Consider the following 21,841-nt stretch of genomic DNA (forward strand, 5'->3'; position numbering starts at 1 on the left):
TGTCAAAGCAGCCAGATTTATAAAGCAAACTCTATTAGACCTAAAAATGGAAATAGACACTAATACCATAATAGCAGGGGACCTGAACACCCCACTATCAATATTGGACAGATCATTTAGGCAAAGAATCAGCAGAGAAACACAAGATCTAAACAACACTCTAGACCAATTGGACTTGGCAGATATCTACAGAACATTCCATCCAACAACCTCAGAATATTCATTCTTCTCATCAGCACATGGATCATTCTCCAGGATAGACCACATATTAGGTCACAAATCAAGTCTCAACAAATTCAAAAAAATTGGAAGTATCCCATTTATTTTTTTCAGACCACAATGGATTAAAATTAGAAATCAATAACAAACAAAATTCTGGAAACCATACCAACACATGGTAATTAAACAGCATTCTACTTAATGACATATGGGTCCAAGAAGAAATCAAAAAGGAAATCAAAAAATTTATTGAAACTAATGAAAACAATGATATATCATACCAAAACCTGTGGGATACTGCAAAAGCAGTACTAGGGGGGAAATTTATCACATTAAATGCTTACTTCAGAAGATTGGAAAGATGGCAAGTGAACAACCTAATACTTCACCTTAAAGAACTAGAAAAACAAGAACAATTCAAACCCAAAGTTAGCAGATGGAAAGAAACCATTAAGATCAGAGCAGAACTTAATGAAATTGAACCCCCAAAAAACAATACAAAAGATCAATGAATCAAAAAGTTGTTTTTTTGAAAAGATAAGTAAAATTGACAAACCATTAGCATGGCTAACTAAAAAAAGAAGAGAGAAGACCCAAATAAAAATTAGAAATGAAAAAGGTGATATTACAACTGATACCTCTGAAATACAAAGAATCATTATAGACTACTATAAACAACTATATGCCAACAAATTTGAAAATCTGGAGGAAATGGATAAATTTCTGGACACAAACTACCAAAACTGAGCCAAGACGATGCAGAAAATCTGAACAGACCAATAACAATAAAAGAGATTTTGAAGCTGTTATCAGAAGGCTCCCAACAAAGAAAAGCCCAGGACCAGATGGATTCACAGCAGAATTCTACCAAACATTCAAAGAGGAATTGACACCAATTCTCTGCAAGCTATTCCAAAAGATTGAAACAGAGGCAATTCTCCCAAACTCATTCTATGAAGCAAACATCACCCTGATACCAAAATCAGGTAAAGATACAACTAAAAGAGAAAACTACAGGCCAATATCCTTGATGAATATAGATGCAAAAATCCCCAATAAAATACTAGCTAATGCAATACAGCAACACATACACAAAATTATACACCATGATCAAGTGGGATTCATCCCAGGGATGCAAGGTTGGTTCAACATATGCAAATCAATAAATGTGATACGCCATATCAATAAAATCAAACATAAGGACCATATGATCATTTCTATAGGTGCTGAAAAAGCATTTGATAAAATTCAACACTCGTTCATGACAAAGACTCTCTACAACTTAGGTATAGATGAAAAGTATCTCAAAATAATTAAAGGCATATATGACAAACCCACTGCCAATATCATCCTGAATGGGGAAAAGCTGAAAGCTTTTCCTTCAAGAACAGGAACTAGACAAGGATGCCCACTCTCACCACTCCTATTCAACATAGTGTTGGAAGTACTAGCCAGAGCAATCAGAGAAGAGAAGGAAATAAAGGGTGTCCAGATTGGAAAAGAAGAAGTCAAACTGTCCCTGTTTGCTGATGACACAATCTTATATATCAAACAGCCTACAGCCTCTATAAAAAAAAACTCTTTGAGTTGATAAATGATTTCAGCAAAGTTGCAGGATACAAAATCAACACACAAAAAATCAGTAGTATTTGAACATGCAGAAAGAGAAATCAAGAAATCTTGCCCATTTACAATAGCCACCAAAAAAATAAAATACTTAGGAATTGAGTTAACCAAGGAGGTGAAAAATCTCTGTACTGAGGCTTACAAACCACTGCTGAGAGAAATTAAAGAGGACACAAGAAGATGGAAAGATATCCCATGCTCTTGTATTGGAAGAATCAACATAGTGAAAATGTCCATACTGCCCAAAGTGATATACAAATCCAATGCAATCCCCATCAAAATTCCAATGACATTTTTCTCAGAAATTAGAAAAAACTATCCAGACATTTATATGGAATAACAAAAGACTACGCATAACCAAAGCAATTCTGAGCAAAAAAAATAAAGCTGGAGGCATAACACTACCTGACTTTAAACTATACTACAAAGCTATGATTACCAAAACAGCATGATACCAGCATAAAAACAGACACACTGATCAATGGAATAGAATAGAGAATCCAGAAATCAACCCACACAGCTACCGCCATCTGATCTTTGACAAAGGCACCAAGCCTATACACTGGGGAAGAGACTGCCTCTTCAGTAAATGGTGGTGGGATTATATAAATATGCAGGAGAATGAAACTAGACCCATAGCTCTCACCATACTAAAATCAACTCAAAATGGATTAAAGAATTAAATATACACCCTGAAACAATAAAACTTCTTAAAGAAAACATAGGAGAAACACTTCAGGAAGTAGGACTGGGCACAGACTTCATGAATACAACCCCAAAAGCATGGGCAACCAAAGGAAAAAATAAATATAATAAAAAATAAATAAATGGGATTAAAAAAAGCTTCTGCACAGGAAAAGAAACAAGAGCGTTAAAAGACAACCAACAGAGTGGGAGAAAATATTTGCAAAATATACATCTGACAAAGGATTAATATCCAGAATATACAAGGAACTGAAACAACTTTACAACAAAAAAACAAGTAACCCAATTAAAAAATGGACAAAAGAGCTAAATAGGCATTTCCCAAAGGAAGATATACAAATGGCCAACAGACATATGAAAAAATGCTCAACATCACTCAGCATTCGGGAAATGCAAATCAAAACCATACTGAGATACCATCTCACCCCAGTTAGGATGGCTAATATCCAAAAGACTGTGAATGATAAATGCTGGTGAGGTTGCAGAGAAAAAGGAACTCTCATACATTGTTGGCGGGACTGCAAAATGGTGCTGCCCCTATGGAAAATGGTATGGAGGTTCCTCAAACAATTGCAGATAGATCTACCATATGACCCAGCTATCCCACTGCTGGGAATATACCCAGAGGAATGGAAATCATCAAGTCGAAGGTATACCTGTTCCCCAATGTTCACTGCAGCACTATTTGCAATAGCCAAGAGTTGGAACCAGCCCAAATGTCCATCATCAGATGAGTGGAGATGGAAAATATGGTATAGCTACACAATAGAATACTACTGTGCTATAAAAAAGAATGAAATACTGCCATTTGCATCAACATGGATGGACCTAGAGAGAATTGTATTAAGTGAAACAAGTCAGGCACAGAAAGAGAAATATCACATATTCTCACTTATTTGTGGGAGCTAAAAATAAAAAAATAAATACAAAAATAAACTTGGGGGGAGGGAAGAAGACAGAACAATTACAATTCCTTAAATTTGATACGACAAGCGAACAGATACGAGGTTGTTGGGAGGGAGCGGGGAGAGGGTAGAGGGAGGGAGGTTTCGGTAATGGGCCACAATAATCAACCACATTGTATATTGACAAAATAAAATTAAATAAATAAATAAAAAACAAAAGATGTGACAGCCTTGTATAGATCTGCTTAAAGTTATATTAGTCAGTCTTTTTTTTGCAGTGAAATATTTGGTGAAGATAAAGATTAGTATCTAAAAGTTTCAGAATTTTGTGATCCTTTGTTTACATTTATTCACCTTTAAGTTTCTTTTTATGTAATTCTTTAACCACCTTATAATCTACCTTAATAGGTGACAATTTCATATGTAACTGAGATCTTTCTAACCAATATTTACACCATAATTCAAATCTAACTTCTGCATAAAAGAATGAACCAAATATAAAGAATTATCTTGTAAACGTGATATAAAAATAGGAGTTTTTAAAAGATTTCTTTTTTTCAGATTTGTTAACTTTTTGAAATCCTATTCATATTTGGGGTAAAAAAACGAATCCACTCCAAAATTAACACTGACATTCTTTTCTGATTGTCATACTTGTGTTACTGGCTTGTAATAGCATATTATTAGCAACAGAAAATGAGGGAAAGCAGCAACAAAGAAGGAAAAGATAAAAAGAACATTTTCTTATAAAAAAAAAAAAACTAGCCATTAATTTACTAAACAATTAAAAGAATATTAATGTTAGATGGGAATGCTTCTGTACTCCTGATGTTAGGTGGGAATGCTTCTATATGCAATTAGTGTTTTATTCCTGGCCTCTTTGCCCCTTTATACATTCTCCCTAGGGGGGGGGTGGAAAGAATTATCTGAATTGTAAATTTGGAAAGAATAAATTGGGCAAAAGTTTGTGAGAATGAGTTACCCAGGAGAAAGTCATTCTCCTCGGCTTCCCTATGTCATTACTCTTTCCTGGGCAGTCCCCCCTGCCCCCCACCCAATGAAGAATCCTATCCCAGTTCAGCATACCCTAGGACTAGGTGGGTAATTGCCTAATTCTGATGTTTAGTTAGTAAGCTCAATTTACTCTCAAACTAAGCTCTGTTCTCCTACTTATACTTTATTAGTAATAAAGGTAGTATTCTGGTGTATATTTTACTTCTTGTCTTATTTTACAGTTGATTCAGGGACAAGAAATGTTACAACTTATTAAGTTCCCTCAAAAATTCCAATAATAATATTATTTGATTTTACCTCTTCCAGTTATTTATAGTTAGTTGAAGGAATTACTGGAAAGCATCATAATCCAATTTAGGATATACTTCATTATTATATTTTTAACCATGTATTTAAAGCTCATATATTGAAATGTTTCAAGATGGCAATGTGTTTCTAAAATTATCTTGTAATCATATTATTGATGGATGACATTATTACCTAGATATAATAACTAAAATTATATTATTGAATACTCTTCAATACCTAGGAAAGAAGAAAAAACTAACTTTATTGAACACTCTGCCAGGCACTAAATTACACATTTGAGATAAATATGATACTGTTGCTAGCCAGTGTAATAGAGCAGGCCAGACATGTAGATAGATCATTTCAATACAGTGTGGAAAGTACTGGGAGAGAAGTATGCACAGAGTACTGAGGAAACAAACAGGAGGGGCACTGTGCTGGCTGGAAGTAGGGTGGGAAGTTACATAAGACTTCTTAGAGAAGGTGCCTGAAAGCTGATGGCCTAGTTAAGAAAGGATGGAGACAGAGAAGGCTTGGGGCAGAGGAGAAGATTAGTAGCAGAAAGAGGTGTATGTGGAAAGTCACAAAGAAATGATGTAGCACAGTATCAGGAACTGTACTTGGTGTTTAATCCTTTTAACAATATTTAAAGTGAGTATATTTATTTATATTTTATCTATGAGGAAACTGAGGCTAGTGTCAGAACTGAGATTGAAACCCTGATCTATAGTTCTCTTCATTTTTACAGTTTATCTTCCTACCCAGCAGAGTGTAAGGTCCACTGATCTGAATAATTGTTCAATTTAATACTGACATGTTTCAATGAAGAAATTTAACCCTTATAATAATATTTTAGAAGAAATCATTAAAGTAATATTTAGTTTCTCCTGAACAACACAGATTAATCTTTTTTTATTAGAATTTCGAGATAAAGAAGAAAGTTCTTTGACTCTTCAAGAAGAAAGCCCTATTGTTTGTATGAATAAAAACCTAGAGAAAATAAATAAGGAAAGGGGAGCAGATAATGTTATTGAAATTCAAGCATCAGGTATGCTACATACTTTTAAAATGCACTCAGATTTATTTAGTTTGAAATTACTTCCCTGCATATCTAGGACATACCTCATTTTCCATGAAATTTTTTTCGTTTGTTTCAGATATTTCTTCTTTCCACTCCTAGTTTCAGATTACTTCCAGACCTCGAAGGCCCTGTTCACTGCCTCTGCCCCTTCCCACTGCCCTTCTCCAGTCCACTAAGTGTTATTTCTTCCCCCATTTAAACTGCTGCTGCTTCCCTGTATTCATCTATCCAGTCTGGAAAATGAACTGCTCTCTCTGTTCTCTTACCCACTATCAGGATAATGTACATAAGTTACTATTGATTCCTGTATTGATTTTTTTGTGTTCTGCTGTAAAGAAGAATATACTTTGACTCCTAAAGAACAGGCTGCTTAAGAACATCATGCTCCTTATTAAAATCAATAAGTAAATATGACACTAGTTCTCAAGTGTCTTTTCATTCTCTTGGTTCAATTTTATTTATGGTCTCTAGATGATTATGCAACTCTTTAAATAATGATATTCTAGTTAAAACTTGAAATAATTTGTCATTGTTACAAATGTGTTTGTTTGTAAGCTAATAGTGGAGGAGGGAGAAGAAAAAACTTATGTGATTCCTGTTATATGGCTCTTCATACTTGCCATGTCATATTAGTTACTGAGTAAATCCTTTCTGATAAATAAGATATCCATAAAATTATATAATTCTACAGGGGTTTTTTTTGTTTGTTTTTACTAGTCTATTTATCCAAAAATAAGTCTCTATATAATCTCATGATTTTTAACTCAGAAAATAATTTGGATAGAAGTTCAGATTTCCATGAAGTAATATGTTTAATTGGCTTATCAAAAAGAGAATATTATCCTTATAAAAACATTGCCTTTAATGCTTTTATTTTTGCAGAGAGTCAGTGCCAAGCATACTGTCTCCTAGAAGCAGCAGCCACTCCTATCTTAAAAAAACTTGCATGCCTCTGCACTCTCCCTGCTGCTAATTGGAAATTTGCCACTGTTATTTTTGACCAAACAAGGTTCCTCTTAAAGGAACAAGAAAAAGTCATAAGTGATGCCATTCACGAAGGTGAGTGCAAATAAAAGTCACATTATTTTAAAAAGATGTAAGTTTATGGATTATTGAATCGAATAAGTAAAAATTTAGTATGGAAGATTCAGAAACTAGTCATGGATAAAGGCATAACTAATTGAGCTTATGGTACCTGACCCCCCCACAACCAAAACTGGAGGATAATCTAAGTAAGAGAAAAAGGTAAGAAATATCTGCCATTGCTTCTTAGTGTAGCTCCTAAATAATATATATATATTACTTGACAGATTCCTATTGCAGAAACCAAATTAACCCTATTATTGTTAGCAAAAAAAGGAAGTCAAAAAATGGATTAAAGTCAATCCTGGATTTTTTTCTTCTGGCTAAGACGGAGTAACGGACTATATTTATCATCCTGCCAGAAATAACAAAAAAAGACAAAGGCAAAATACATCAAACAAGTTTTTAAGACCATGGATATTAGGCAATGAAGAACAGTGGCTCTTGAGAGATTAGAAACAAGTGAGGTTAGCCCAACCATTACCCTAGCTTACTGCCTTGAAAGAGTTGCCAGGACATGGCATGGAGAGGGAGGAGTACCTGAGCAAGAGCCTTGTGGACAATTTGAATTGAGGAAACAGAGCTGAGAGTCCAGGGAGACCAAGATGAATACAGTTCAAGAACGTATATTAGAGAGCACAGAGCTCCATAAAGAGAGTCCTAAAGATCTGCAGAGGATCTCCCTCAAGTATAAAGGGTCTTTAAAAAGTTCATGGAAAGATTTTTGTTATCTTTTAATTCTAGTTTAAGAGTATCGATCAAAGAATATATGTGAGAAAATTACCTGAGTTTGAGGAAACAAACCATCTGAAAGGATTAGAGGGAATAATAATCTGCATTCACACAGGGCAGAAGATGTCTGTTCCCACCAGCTAGACTACAAAAACCCATAACTGATGGGGTAGTCAGAAAACTCTTGACGCAGTAGTAAGGAATAATTATCTTTAGACTTAGCACTGCTGTGGACTGACCTAACAAATCATAAAAGCATGACCCAAAGGATCAAACTATTTCCAAGGAACTTAGTTGTATCCCCTAACAAATCTCAAGAGAATTTATATGAATGCAAAAATATCTAGCAGCTAATAAGGTAAAATTCACAGTGTCTGGCATCCAATCAGATAACCAGGCATACAAAGAGGCAAGAAAACACAACCCATAATGAGAAAAATCCATCAAACAAAGCCAGAACTGACAAAGATATTAGAATGATGAGAAAAGTACACAAACTTATTATGGCCGTTTTCCATATGTTCAAAAAGTTAGAGATGTAGAAAGACCCAAATCAAACTTCTAGAAACTAAACTATAATATATGAGATAAAAAATGCACTGATGGGATTAGTGGCAGATTAAATATCTATATATGAGTATTCCCCCAAAAAGACAGAGATTGTCAGATTGGATAAAATGCAAGGCCCAACTACATGCAGCCCACAAAGAACACACTTTAAATATAAAGACATATAAAGGTTAAAAGTAAAAGAATAGAAGAAGATATACCATTCTAACACTAGTCAAGAGAAAGGTAGTGTGTCTGTATTAATATCATACAAAGTCAATTTCAGAACAAAGAATTTAATCAGGAATTTTTTTTATCACTGGTCATTTTATAATAAAGGTTTCAGTTTATCTTGAAGATATACTAATCCTAAGTGTTTTTGCACATACTAAAAGAGCTTCCAAATACTTGATGCAAAATCTGATAGAACTGCAAGGAGAAATAGAAATCAACAATTATAGTCAGGGATTTTACTACCCCTCTTTCAATAATTGATAGACTAAGTAGGCAGAAAGTCAGCAAAGATTTAGTAGACCTGAATAACACTATTAACCAATTTGACCTGATTGACATTTGCTGACCATGCCATCTAACAGCAGCAGAATACATATTCTTCTCAAATGTATATGGAACATTTACAAGATAGATCATATTCTGGGCCATAAAACAATTCTTAATAAATTCAAAAGAAATCAAGTCAATCTATGACCAGGATGGAATTAAGTTAGATATAATAACAGAAAGACTGTTGGAAAATCCCCAAATATTTGGAAACCAAATAAAACACTTTTAAGTAACCCATGGATCAAAGAAGAAACACAGAGAGAAATTAAAAAGTATCCTGAAGCGAATGAAAATGAAAACACAACACTATCAGAATTGGTGGGATGCCACTACAGCAGCACAAAGGGGGAAATTTATAGTACTTTACAATTATTTTGAGACCAAGAAAAATAGTCTTAAATCAATGATCTCAGTTTTCACCCTAAAGAAGTAGAAAAAGAAAAGCAAATAAAACCCAAAGTAAATAGAAGAAAAGAAATAATAAAGATTAAAGTTGAAATCAGTGAAATAGAAAATAGAAAAATAATATAGAAAATCATTGAAACCAAAAGCTAGTTCTTTGAGATCAATAAGATTGATAGACCTCTAGCCAGATCCATTAGGAAAAAGATATAAATAGCCAAAATCAGGAATAATAGAAGTGGCATCACTCCATATTTTATAGATATTAAAAAGATAATTAAGGGAATATTGTTAACAACTTTATGCCAGTAAGTTCAACATAGATAAAATGGACAAATTTCTTGAAAGACACAAATTAACCAAAGCTTTTCCAAGAAGAAATAGACAACCTATGAAACATATTAATTTAAGTAATAAAATGTGTAGTTTAAGAACTTCCCACTAAGAAAGTTCCAGGCCCAGATGGTTGCACAAACTAATTATCAGATATTTAAGGTAGGAATAAAACCAATTCTACACAAACTCTTCCAGAAAATAGGAGAGGGGGAAATACCTTCCCATCCCATTCTATGAATTCAGCCTTACCCTGATACAAAAACCAGATAAAGCCAGAAAGCTATAGACCAGTATCCCTCATGAACATAGATACAATATTTCCAAACAAAATTTAAGCAAATTGAGTCCAACAATATATTAAAAGCATAATACATAATGACCAGCTGGGATTTATCCTAGGAATTCAAGGTAGGAGTTATATTAGCTGCTTTTAAAGTCTTTGGTTGATAGCTCCAACATCTGTCATCTCAGAATTGGCTTCAGTTAATTGTCTTTTCTCTTGCATGTTGATATTTTCTGGGTTCTTCATATGCTGAGTAATTTTGACTTGTTTCCTGGACATTTTGAATATCATGTTATGAGATTCTGGGTCTTGCTTAAATTTTCAGTGGAAAGTTACCTTTTGCTGCTGTTATTTTAGCAGGCAGTCAACCTGGTTAAGTTCAGGCTATATGCCTTTTGAGGATTGTAGTTGGAATGTGCTTTCAGTTTTTAGAGCCTTTGCAGTGCTATTTGAACCTGTCTCACATACGTGTCATCCGGTGGCCAGTGTACAACCTGGGAAATTATCTGGCCCATAGGTCAGTTCTCAAAACTTTTGGTAAACTTTTTAGGGTCCCATCCATGCCTATGCAGCTCTGAGGTTTCTTCAAGAGTTATTATATCACTCTATGGGTTCACTCTCTTGAGATCTCTTCTCTCCACTATGTCCCCAACATATTCTGCCTCTCTGGAGCTTCCCTTCACTATCCCTTTACCATAGAGTGAGGGCTTTAGTTATCTCACTCTGTTGTGAACTTATCATGACTGCATCATGCTCTGGGGCCAAATGGCAAGAGGACAGAAAGGGGAAAAAAAAATCAATGGAGATTTGCACCCCTGCTATTGCTGACCCTACCACTATGGGACCTGGGGCAGGAGAGAATGGAAAAAAGATTTTTAAAAAAAGAAGGGGGGTATTTTCTTCCACTCATTCTTATCCTTAAGAATCCCCTTTCCCACTTCTCTGACCATGGATAGAGGACTTTTCTTGTAGCTCTGTCCATACAGTGGTACACACTTCTGGGTTCTGGGATTTCTTTAGTTGAAGCCAGGAAATACTATATGGGTTGTGTTCAATGAAAGAGACAGAGGGATTGAATTCAATGGAAGAGACAAGGTTCCATCTTACTGGAATCTACTTGATTTTATTTTTAAAGTCAATATTCTAAATTCATTAAATTTAGATGTCCTATATATTTTTAAATGCTAACTCTCTTAAAAAGAAAAGAATTAAATACAACATAAAAGACTATAAGAAAGTCATATTTATCTTCTTTCAAATAGAGCACCCAGTCTTTTGGTGGAGCAACATTTTAGTCACCGAAACCTTGAGGTATTAACCCATAGTTTACTACTTGAAATACCTGTGAGCCACAGGAAGGGCATATTAGTGAAGATAAATTAAATGATCAAGATCAATACTTTGGGGAGCTGGCATTCTGGTAATGATAATAGTTGTCAGAAAGCTAGTCATTATGGAAGACAAGATTTACACACACACACACACACACACACACACACACACACACACACACACACAAAACCAACAAATAAAAAAACACATGACTTCTGAATATAGTTTGAGTCCTGTAACTCAGGTTTTAAATTAGTTGAATATGGATTGAGCTTCTAAGGGCTTTGTACACCATTGAGCAGAATGGTGATTATTATAAAATATATAGGCATAAATATTTATGAAATATAATGGAGGACAAGAAAGGAACATGGTCTGGGGTATCCAATTGGAACAATACTGTCTTAATCCTGAGCAACTGATATAGCTGCTATACTTGATATTCTTTCATTGACTCAAGAATTGAGGTACATTTAAGACTACAATTAAGTAAATCTAGATTAGAATGTCAGACAGACCACTTTCTACAACTGGTTTCCTAGTCTGTCTGTACTCCATTTTCCAAGCATTATCACATTTCCAGTCCTCAAATATGGTTTCTCTGACCTATTCTCATACCTTCTAAATCCTGATTGACTTGTTCCCACAAGTCCTTCTGGGGACTGGATATTCTACCCCTAATTGCCTTTCTTGTTGCCTCCTGATTCCCAATGACTACTACAAATGTACCTTGATCTTGGTTGATTTGATTAGCAATTTGAAAACTTTTTGGCAGGACTTTTTGTTCAAATAAATATTTCATGGTATCCCAATATATAAAACAGAGAAAAGTAGAGCTGATGTGGTGAAATTGGGGCAGTGGGCCTAGAATCCCATTTTCCTGGTGTCACTTTTACATGCAGAAAAATCCAATCTATTGTCTTCAAAAAGCTCTGGAACTACATTACTTAGGCAACTGGCCTGTTGCTGTGAATACATCTCTTGTTCATGTTATATCTTTGAACAGATATTCCCAGGTGTCCACCTCCATTTCAAAGCATTTCTTCATGTTATGATCCTCCACCTTTATCTTAACCAGTTGAAAAGTTATGGATTTAATTTTCTTTTGTTTTATAACTGAAAATAATTGGCTTTTTTTCCCAACAAGAATATAAATAATTAAACATTATTTGGAAGAAACAAGGTCATGAGCTATAAGGTTAGATGTCTGGGTTTGAATGCCAACTGCACAATTTATTCACTAACTGACCTTGCACAGTTACTTATGAAGACCATTTCCTCATTCATGAAATGAGGCTTATAATTAACTTCCCTCATAGGATTGTTGTTATGGACTCAATGAAATAACCAGCTTATATACACCCTGGCATATAGTAAGCATTCAATAATAAATGTTAGCTATTATTATTAAGCAGATTCTGATAAATATTCTAAAATATGTTTTTAAATATGTTTTTGCTTACTTAGGTACAAACGATGAAAGAGAAATGACATTCAAGCTTGCTGCTCTCTTACACCTTCTGGTAACGATTAGAGATGTGCTTTTAACATGCAGCTTGGACACAGCTTTGGGTTAGTGGGGAAAATTTTATTTCCCCTTTTCTACCTATTGAAGTATTTCATCTGAAATAACATTTTCTGAAAAAGATATACCTCATAAGAAATTATATAGCCTTCTTTGACTTCTATTACACTAAGCAGTATATACATTTTGACATAGTTATAATGGAATACATATATATTATTCTGCTTATGTTCATTAAAAGAAATTGTCTTTAACAACTATCATCACCTAAAAAAATAAGGTTAGGATTCTCTGATCTAAGTCTGAATTACAGAGTACTAATCTAAAACAGATCTGATTGTATAATCATAATCATGTACTCCTTTTTAATGTGAGATTTGGTATTTTATCAAATAGTTTAGGTCGTCATTGCATCTTTGTGGTTTTGAATCTTGGCTAGATAAAATATAACTCAATTATAAGGAGTAGGATCTTTTGCAATTTATTTTTTAGTTATATATGTAAATTAGGATATGAATTACTTCAGTAATAAAAATCAAACTATTTTGAACATATTGGAAATTTTGAAGATTTTAGAAAAAATTTTTAACCTATCAAAATCATTTAAATATTTCTCTACTACATTACTACTTTATTCCTCTTATTGCCAGATTATTTAGATTTGTTTAGTAATGGTATGCTTATGGGATTATATTTTATAATTTGGAGTTTCTAAAACTTATTTCATATATAACATAAAAATAGTTTTTTTCTGATCTAAGACCCAGACATTTTCTCTTATCTGTTACCTACCTGGAAATATTATTTCTCTAATTCAAGGTTTTGATAACTATTGAGCAGCAGTGAATCACAGTTGTATTCCTGCTACAGTGCTGGGAACTCAGATATTCTAGATTCTGATGTTCTGCTTTAACATTATACATTAATAGTCAGACTAGCTGTTTGTAGAACTGGCAATCTTTTATGGAAGCTGAGAAGTATAATTAAGACAGATGGCTAAATAGAAGGGCATGTGACACCACACCCGTACACTTGTTCTAGGTACTGTAAACTAGGGCTTTAGCCCCCCCAATCTTTACTTGTCTGGAGATGGAGATAAGACAACCAGGTCTAGTATCAACATGCAAGCGGCTGAATTGGAGAAGAAAGGAAAAGTATCATGTTGAGCTTTCTAAAGGTGGCATAACTTAGTTATAATACTTGGTCAAGTATATAATCTAGGCAAGTACAATATGCTCAATTCTTATCAAAACCTTGGATTAGAGAAATAATAGAGGATTGCTTGAAGTGTATGCATCTCTAAGTACTCCGTAATTTATACCTGGATTAAGTGAGACCAGTGAGAACCAAATTCTTAGAATGTTTTATTTTTGCTCCTCAAAGAAATGCATTCCCTAAATCACACTTTAGCATTACTATTTGGCTACCTTGAGGAATGCTATAAAAGCAAAATTCTTTTTGGAAAACTGACTTCTTAAGCGGTGGGTACCAAGACGTAATGAATAACGTAACTGCTCTCGACATTTTTAGTGGAGGATTTTCTTACTGCTCTAAACCTCTCAAAAGCAAAGATCAAGTTAGGTTGTCCAACTTTCTATCTCTCTGTATAGTGGCAGAGGAATAAAAATCCCTGGGGGTCTGGCTGCCTGCCCTGCTTACTCCCAGAATTTTTTCCCCCCAGCTTCTAGTTTGCTACCTCTCTCAAACTAGCAATGTAAAAAGTTTTAAGGTTGAAGTATAGTTTCCCTTTTGGGCTTTAACCCAGAAATAAATTCAGTCTTTATTACTGAATGTAATGAGCATTATAATAGAGACACATAGCAGTGGCACAAAGAATGGAGACTGTTATCTTAAGATGAATATGCTTTAAAAATATGAATAAGTAGAAGTTTGCCAAGTAGATAAAGTATAAAAGAATATTCTAGGCAGACTTAAGATCCCAGAGGAATGGCTCAGTGGGTTTGTTCCACGTGGCTAGATTGAACAGGACAAGGTATAAAGCAACAGTAGCTAAGCCTGGAGAAGTAAGAAAGAGCCAAATCGTGAAGAACCTTATAAACCACACAAAGGAATTTAGACCTTATTCTGCAGATGATAGGGAGCCATTGAAACAAGGATACTATTGGATTTGATTTATTTTTCAAAAGATTAAATCTGATGGCAGTATGGAGAATCAGTGTGAGGCTTGAAGATTAGGAGGCGGAAAGAACATAAGTCAATCTTTAAGTTGCCCATCAATCTAGCAATAGTAACATAAAATTACAATTAATATGCACTTACACATGCAACATATGAACATAAACATTAGATTTTTAAAATTTATTATTTCATTTATTATCTTAATATTTATTAAACACAATCTACATAAGTTACTATGCCAGGTGCTCTATTGCAGTATTTCACAAAACTCACCGTGCAGCAGAATCACACAGAGAGCTTCTTAGACATAGAAAACCTTGGGACAAAGTCTAGATTTACTGAATATGAACCTTCAAGGATGGATCTCAGTAATCTATGTTTAAAAATTGCCCTTAGTGAGTCTGAATTTATGCACTACTGTTTTAGCAGCTATACAAGTTAATTGTGTATTAATACCATGTATTCTACCTTGGAAGAACTTATAAGCTCATGAGGTAATTAAGTCATATACATACATAACCAGAAATCAGATACAAAACTTGTATAGATAAAATACCAAGAAAATTCCAGTGAAGTAACATTTTAACAGGAATTGCATGTTAAGTAGAGATCCTGGGATTCAGGAAAACTGCAATAGCATTCAACAAGCCAGGAGACAGGAAAGGATAAGATATATTCAGAGAATATGTAGAGTATATCCAGGCGTATTGATGTTATGTAGCTTAAAAAGAGACATGTGGTACATATTTTTTAGCTTCACTCAATTTTAAGGTTTTGATTAGTCAATATCTTTGATCAAAATCAGAAAAGGATTAAAGGAAATTTTAATGGTCTCTCTTATGACTCTTACTTCCTTTTGGCTGTTTTACCATGAAATTTCTCAAAGAACAAAATGACCATAAACATGTACAATGAAAATAAAATTTAAATTTAAAAAAAAGGACTTATGGGATTTTTTTCTAATTTTTCTTTAACAGGATATTTGTCAAATGCAAAAGAGATCTACAAAAGCATTTTAGGTTCCTATCTGGAAGACATTTGGAGACAGCTGCAGATTGTACAGTTTATTAGGGGAAAAAAGCCGGAAACCAACAAGATACAAGAAATCCAATGTCAGATACTAAGTTGGATGCAAAGTCAACAGCAAATTAAGGTTAAGTATTGGAATAAAGCAGATAAAAGTAATCAGTTTAAATAAGAATTGGATATAAGTTTTTGTGTTGAACTCTGAAATTATCAAATAGTGTGTACTAATTGGCTCCTTGACAGCTTTCTCCTTAAGTAAGGTAACAGAACAGAATCAGACCCAGAGAAAGGATGATTTGCATTATTATTCATGTCTTGAGTTAAAAAGTACTTTAATTTTTGTTATACACAATTTTCTATGGATTGGTTTTCTAATTGTCAACAGTTTTGTCTGGTACTTATATAAGTCCATGAACATACATGCACAGAACTACAATAATTTATTCTTAAATATTGAGTCAGAATCTCATATGATTCTGCAAAGAAAGCACTTAGTTGATGCCTTGGATTATATTGGATATTATTTGCCCACCCTACATCAAGCATATGAAGTTTGCATTAATGAAGATTTAAGAGAAAATGCTTTTTAAAATCTTATCGAAGAGAAAAGCACTTCAAATGGTTTATACTAAATCTGTATATACATTTATGTAGCATTTTTCTTCTTTTTCCACTCTATCCCCCTGTATTTTTAATTTTATAGTTTCTTGGGTAAATCTTAAGTCATTAAATTAAATTAATGTGAGAAATTTAAAATTGAAACTGATTTTCTGCCCCCGCCCAAAACAACCAAAAACTATAACAGTAAGAAAGAAAATATAGCAGCAAATCATCGGTTTTCTCCAACAAATTCAAACTTGACTGGGTTGAATTTAAACACTAACAATATAGGCAGAGACAGCTTATGTATTGATAGTCGCATATGTGGGAACACTTGAGGAATGCTAAGAATGCCCTACCCTAAAATATTTTCCTCACTGATGTTTGACCTTACCAGAATTTATTCCTTTGTGTTTAAGTATTGACATCTTTTACAATAAAAATATTTACTATTGTCATTAGTTTCATGTGACCAATTAAATTGGGTATTTTGTCACTGTAGCAAAAATGTGAAAAAGAATAGTCATTTAGATGCAGTGATATGTCACTTAATGATAAGGATACATTCTGAGAAATGTGTCATTAGGCAATTTTGTGGTTATGCGAACATCATAGAATGTACTTACACAAACCTAGGTGGTGTAGCCTACCACCCACCTAGGCTATGTAGTATATATAGCCTATGGCTACTAGGCTACAAACCTGTATAGCATGTAACTTTACTGAATACTGTAGGCAATTGTAACACAACGGTAAGTATTTGTGAATCTGAAAACATATCTATACATTAAAAAAGTACAATACAAATACGGTACTATCATTTTATGGGACCACCATCATACATGCAGTCTGTCACTGACCAAAATGTTGTTATGTACTGCCTTCCACATTTTTAAAGAAAAATATTTTCTTTGATTATAATTTCAAGAAGTAGGATAATTGGTTGAAAGTGAATGAACATTTTAAAGACTTCTATTTATGAATCCAATCTGTTCCTCAAAAAAGTTTCACCAATTCATACTTATACTAGAAGGTTTTGACATTGTTTCTGTCATAGCACCAGTATTATACGGTATCATATATTTTCAGTTTGAGAAATGAAAAATGCCATTTTTCTGTTTTAATTTCCATTCTATGAACATCTTGGAATGTATTTATTAGCCACTTGTGTTTCTGTTGGGTGCGTGACTTGTCTGCTCATGTCCTTCACCAAATTTCTGTTAAGATTTTTCTAATTCATTTTCAAGAGTTCTTTATGCATTAAGGATGTTAATCTTTGTGTGTTAAACTTGTTCCTTATCAATTGACTTTAAATTCAATTTGTGATGTTTTCCTTTCTTTGTAGGTTGAGAAAATGATTTTCTACCTAAATTTTAAACAAATAAATTTTAAAAATAAATAAAATAGAAAAAAACCCCAAAAACTAAAACCAAAACCAAAAAATGTATGTGGCAATGACTGTGTGTGTATGTGTGTGTGTGTGTGTGTGTGTGTGTGTATGTGTGTATGAAATTCTTATTTTTGACTAGGTGCTGATTATAATAAGAACGGACTCAGATGATGAAAAACATTTACTCATTAAAATCCTTAACAAAATGGAAGGTAAGGACTTTTAAATTATGCTTCATTTGATAACAAATGCTTGAACATAAAAAATATATTGATCTAATCAGCTTTTAAAATTAAAATATAACTAACATACCATAAAATTCATCCTTTAAAACTGTACAACTGAGTGGGATCCAACCAGTTTTTAAATCAATCAGGACTATAAGTCTGCAGCATAAATATACTATAGTGCATTTATACCTATTTGTTATTATTAATAATCGACACCTTCTATTGATTGCCTACTAGTTGCTAAATAATATTGGCTACTTATAACAACTATATGAAAAGGTTTTATTAACTCAGTTTAGAAGCTGATCATTTTCTCTCTCTCTCTCTCTCTCTCTACATATATATCATAGGGATGAGAAGCCATTTCTTGCTTTCCATTATCATTTCTAGAACAATATTCCTTCATCCTTTGAGGCTGTGCCATATTGCCATACCATTCTCCACCACTCCATATTGCCATCATCTGCAAACTACCTGATCATTCCCCATCATCCATGAACAGTTGTGCACCTGGCTCATGGTATTCTCTACACTCCTAGTCCTGCCATTATCCTAGATGCCTTTGCTGTTTTTTTATGTGCATGATGCATTCAACACTATAAGGCCAGGGCCTTATAGTTTCATTGACCTCTGCAACAAAAATTATATTCATTTTAACTCACTCCTTAGCTATGTCATGGACCTTGTGATAATGTAGAACTGTCCTACCTCTGAACTTTAAACTCCAAATATTGCTTTTTGTATACATCTACCTCTAGCTCTTCCATGATCTTCAGCATCTTAGAGATCTATAATCAGTCAACTTCTTTTTTGTTTCATTTCTTCTTCTTTACAGATTTAGTGATGTGACCCATTTATTTTTTTAAAAAATTTAAAATTTTATTTTCCTGAAATATTTTTTAAAATATATTTATTTATTATTATTTTACATTCTAAGATGTTGTTGTGGAGCAGTTGGGAGGGAGGAGGAGAGGGGAAAGGAGGGAAAGTTAGGGTGAGAGGAGGAGGAAGGACGGAGGGGGAGCATGGTCAAGGCCCTTGGCACTCGCCTTATTCCTTCAGGGGAGCCCAGGGAGCTTCTGGTGGCAGCTCAGTCATGGCTGGGCTGGATGCAGACTTTGGGGGGTGTGGCTGAGGCCCTCAGTCCCCCACTGCCCTTGCTTGGAAGCTTGGGGCTTTTCTGTTTGGAGGCCTGGTGGTCATCGGGCTGGATGTGGATGTCGGTGGGGCATGGCTGAGGCCCTCAGCCCCATCGCAGCCTGGTGGCCCATCGCTGGGCTGGATGCAGATGTTGAGGGGTGTGGCTGAGGCCCTCGGCACCCCCACCCCAGCTTGGGAGCCTGGGTGCTTCCAGTCCTTCTAGGTTTTATGGTGTTCTTTGGTGAAGTGAGACCTTTACTGGTTAATATCAGAACTTTGACTCTGATCTGTGGTTTTTTTATGATTTCTTTTGGTTCTGTGTTGGGTTATCAGCTACCTCCACCACTTAAATTCTGCACTGGAACTAATTTGTTGTCCTTTGCTTACTTCTAAAATGGGGAAACTTCCTGTGGGACCAGTACTTGAGCCCTGTGGTTGAGGTAAATTGCTTCTTTGCTGCTGATTCCCTGGGGAAAGCTTTTTGTGTAGCTCAGGTGTTAATTGTTGACCTCGTAAGTACTTCTGGGTCTTGTGCGGTCCGGAACACCTGGGTTGTATGGAAACTCTGGTCTGGGCCTGAGTCTTTCCAGCAAATGACATCCCTTGTAGTTCTATATTCCTGACCAGTCTCCACTGAGTGGTCCTGTGCTGACTGGAGGGCAGATCAGCTGTGCATGGTGTGCCCCCTTTTCCCCTGGTGGGCCCTTCTCCCCCACCTCCTGCAGTCCAAATACTTCCCATGGGATGGGCTGTGCACTGGTCCCTTGCAATGACTCATCAGCCTTGGAGTGGCTCCTTTTCTCAGCTGTCTGTGGCTCCTCACTCCTATGTGGGTTCACAAGAACCCTGTTAGTGGTCTTGCTGGCCTGGGGGCCACCAAGACCTTCTTCTCCCATGTAGCCTCCAAGCAACTTCATCTGAAGGGCACAGCAGTGACTTTTGCCAGCTCTTGCTCTGTGTGTTCACCAGGGCCAGCCTTGAAGTGGTCAGGGCTTGAAACAGTCAGAGCAGTCCTTTTTTCTCATCATGGCTGCTCCTTCCTTCATCAATTCTGTAGGTCTCTCCTCCTCTTCCCCTGAGCTCTAGCAGCCCTATCTTGGCTGCCGTTGCATTTTATAGTTGTAAATTTGTTGATTGTGGGAGAAAGTGACACTGAGTACCATCTATTGACCCATCACTTTAACCAGGCTCATCCTTCTATTGTACATTCCATTTAAACTTCAAACCTGAATCAATCAATACAATTAACCTCTCTATTCCTACACCTGAGGTGCTGAGCACTATTGGAGAAAATCACACATCCATTTAGATTGGTGCCACTATAAGCTCATGTTCTCTGAAGTTAAATGAGCTCTTAATAACTCTTAACAATGTTTCTAGGGCCAACCCCGTGGCTCACTCGGGAGAGTGTGGCGTTGAGAGCACAGCTGCGCTCCCGCTGTGGGCGCGGGTTCGGATCCTATATAGGAATGGCCGGTGCGCTCACTGGCTGAGCGCAGTGCGGGTGACACCACGCCAAAGGTTGTGATCCCCTTACTGGTCACAAAAAAAACACAAAAAAACAATATTTCTATATTTTCATAGTTCCCGTTCCTATTCTCTTAATGGCTAAACCTCAGACCCTTACTATGCCATCCATCCCCTCATTTTTAGAAGGAAATTATGCCTTCTAAGTTCCATTAGTTGGGTAAGATTCCTCCGGGTTTTCTTCCCTACCATCTACAAACTTACCTTCATTTCTTTCTATTCTTCTATCCTTTCCTCATTTCTCTATAAAAGAAATATTTCTCCTCCCTTTGAAGACTATTCTTTCATTGTGCTTTGGATACCATCTTTCCCTACAGTCTCAAGCAATTTGTTCCATTAATTATTTTCTAGCCCAAGCTTCCTTCCTAATAACTCTTTTCCTAAATGTTTAAGCCCTCCAGTCTTAAAAATAAAATAAAATAGCAACCTCAACCTATGTCACCCTTTGGTTATTATTTCTCTTCACTCTATAAACTGCATCTTTTTCCATCTTCATCTCCTAAAATATTGCTTTAACTCTACCAACTATTTGCCATGCTGTATCATACCTCCATGCCATTATACCTACTGTTCCTGATATGAGAATGCTCTTCTCCCTTCTTTAGGAAGCCAATTCCTACACATCCTTTAAAAATTAGTTAAAACATTTGTTCAGTAAGTCTTCATTTAAATGCTTTCCTTCTGTGCTCTCAGGGCATTATGTGCATACTTCTAAGGCACCACTTACCACCCTGAGCTGTAATAACTGATTCTCTTGTCTGTTTTCTTCACCAAAATGTCAGCTTCTGGCGAAGTCATGCCCTAATTTGTATTCCTGGCACCTAGGAAAATGCCTACAACATAGAAGGCGCTCAATAAAAGTTTATTGAATAAATGAATAAGTTAATGAATACCTCCCTGTATACCTAGTACATACTGAGAGTAGTAAAAAAGATTGAGCTGAAATATATACAAACATAGTAATAAATATCCACTCATCAGTGCAGTTAGTAAAGTTAGCTAATATTTTAAATTATAGTAATGTGAGACTAGAAAGCTCTTTTAGGAGAGCCTTATAAGGTACTATTTCTTAACAAAGTTATGCATCCAGAGTACAGATTTGCAAAGCTTGGATCTTATTGGTTATTTCATTCAGTTTTCCAATA

At 35.1% G+C, this 21,841-nt stretch overlaps 1 protein-coding gene across 1 annotated transcript in view; it reads left to right on the plus strand.

Moving 5' to 3' along the window:
• SHOC1 (shortage in chiasmata 1) overlaps positions 1-21,841 on the plus strand; it is a 100,233-nt gene that overhangs the window by 57,458 nt on the left and 20,934 nt on the right. The window contains exons 13-17 of the mRNA XM_063082574.1: positions 5,686-5,805; positions 6,721-6,897; positions 12,587-12,691; positions 15,761-15,936; positions 17,939-18,011. Of these exons, the coding sequence (XP_062938644.1) occupies positions 5,686-5,805; positions 6,721-6,897; positions 12,587-12,691; positions 15,761-15,936; positions 17,939-18,011 (651 nt within the window). The remainder of the gene's footprint in view (positions 1-5,685; positions 5,806-6,720; positions 6,898-12,586; positions 12,692-15,760; positions 15,937-17,938; positions 18,012-21,841) is intronic.

Source organism: Cynocephalus volans, chromosome 17 (genome assembly GCF_027409185.1).
Source record: "Cynocephalus volans isolate mCynVol1 chromosome 17, mCynVol1.pri, whole genome shotgun sequence".
NCBI classification, from domain to species: Eukaryota; Metazoa; Chordata; class Mammalia; order Dermoptera; family Cynocephalidae; genus Cynocephalus; species Cynocephalus volans.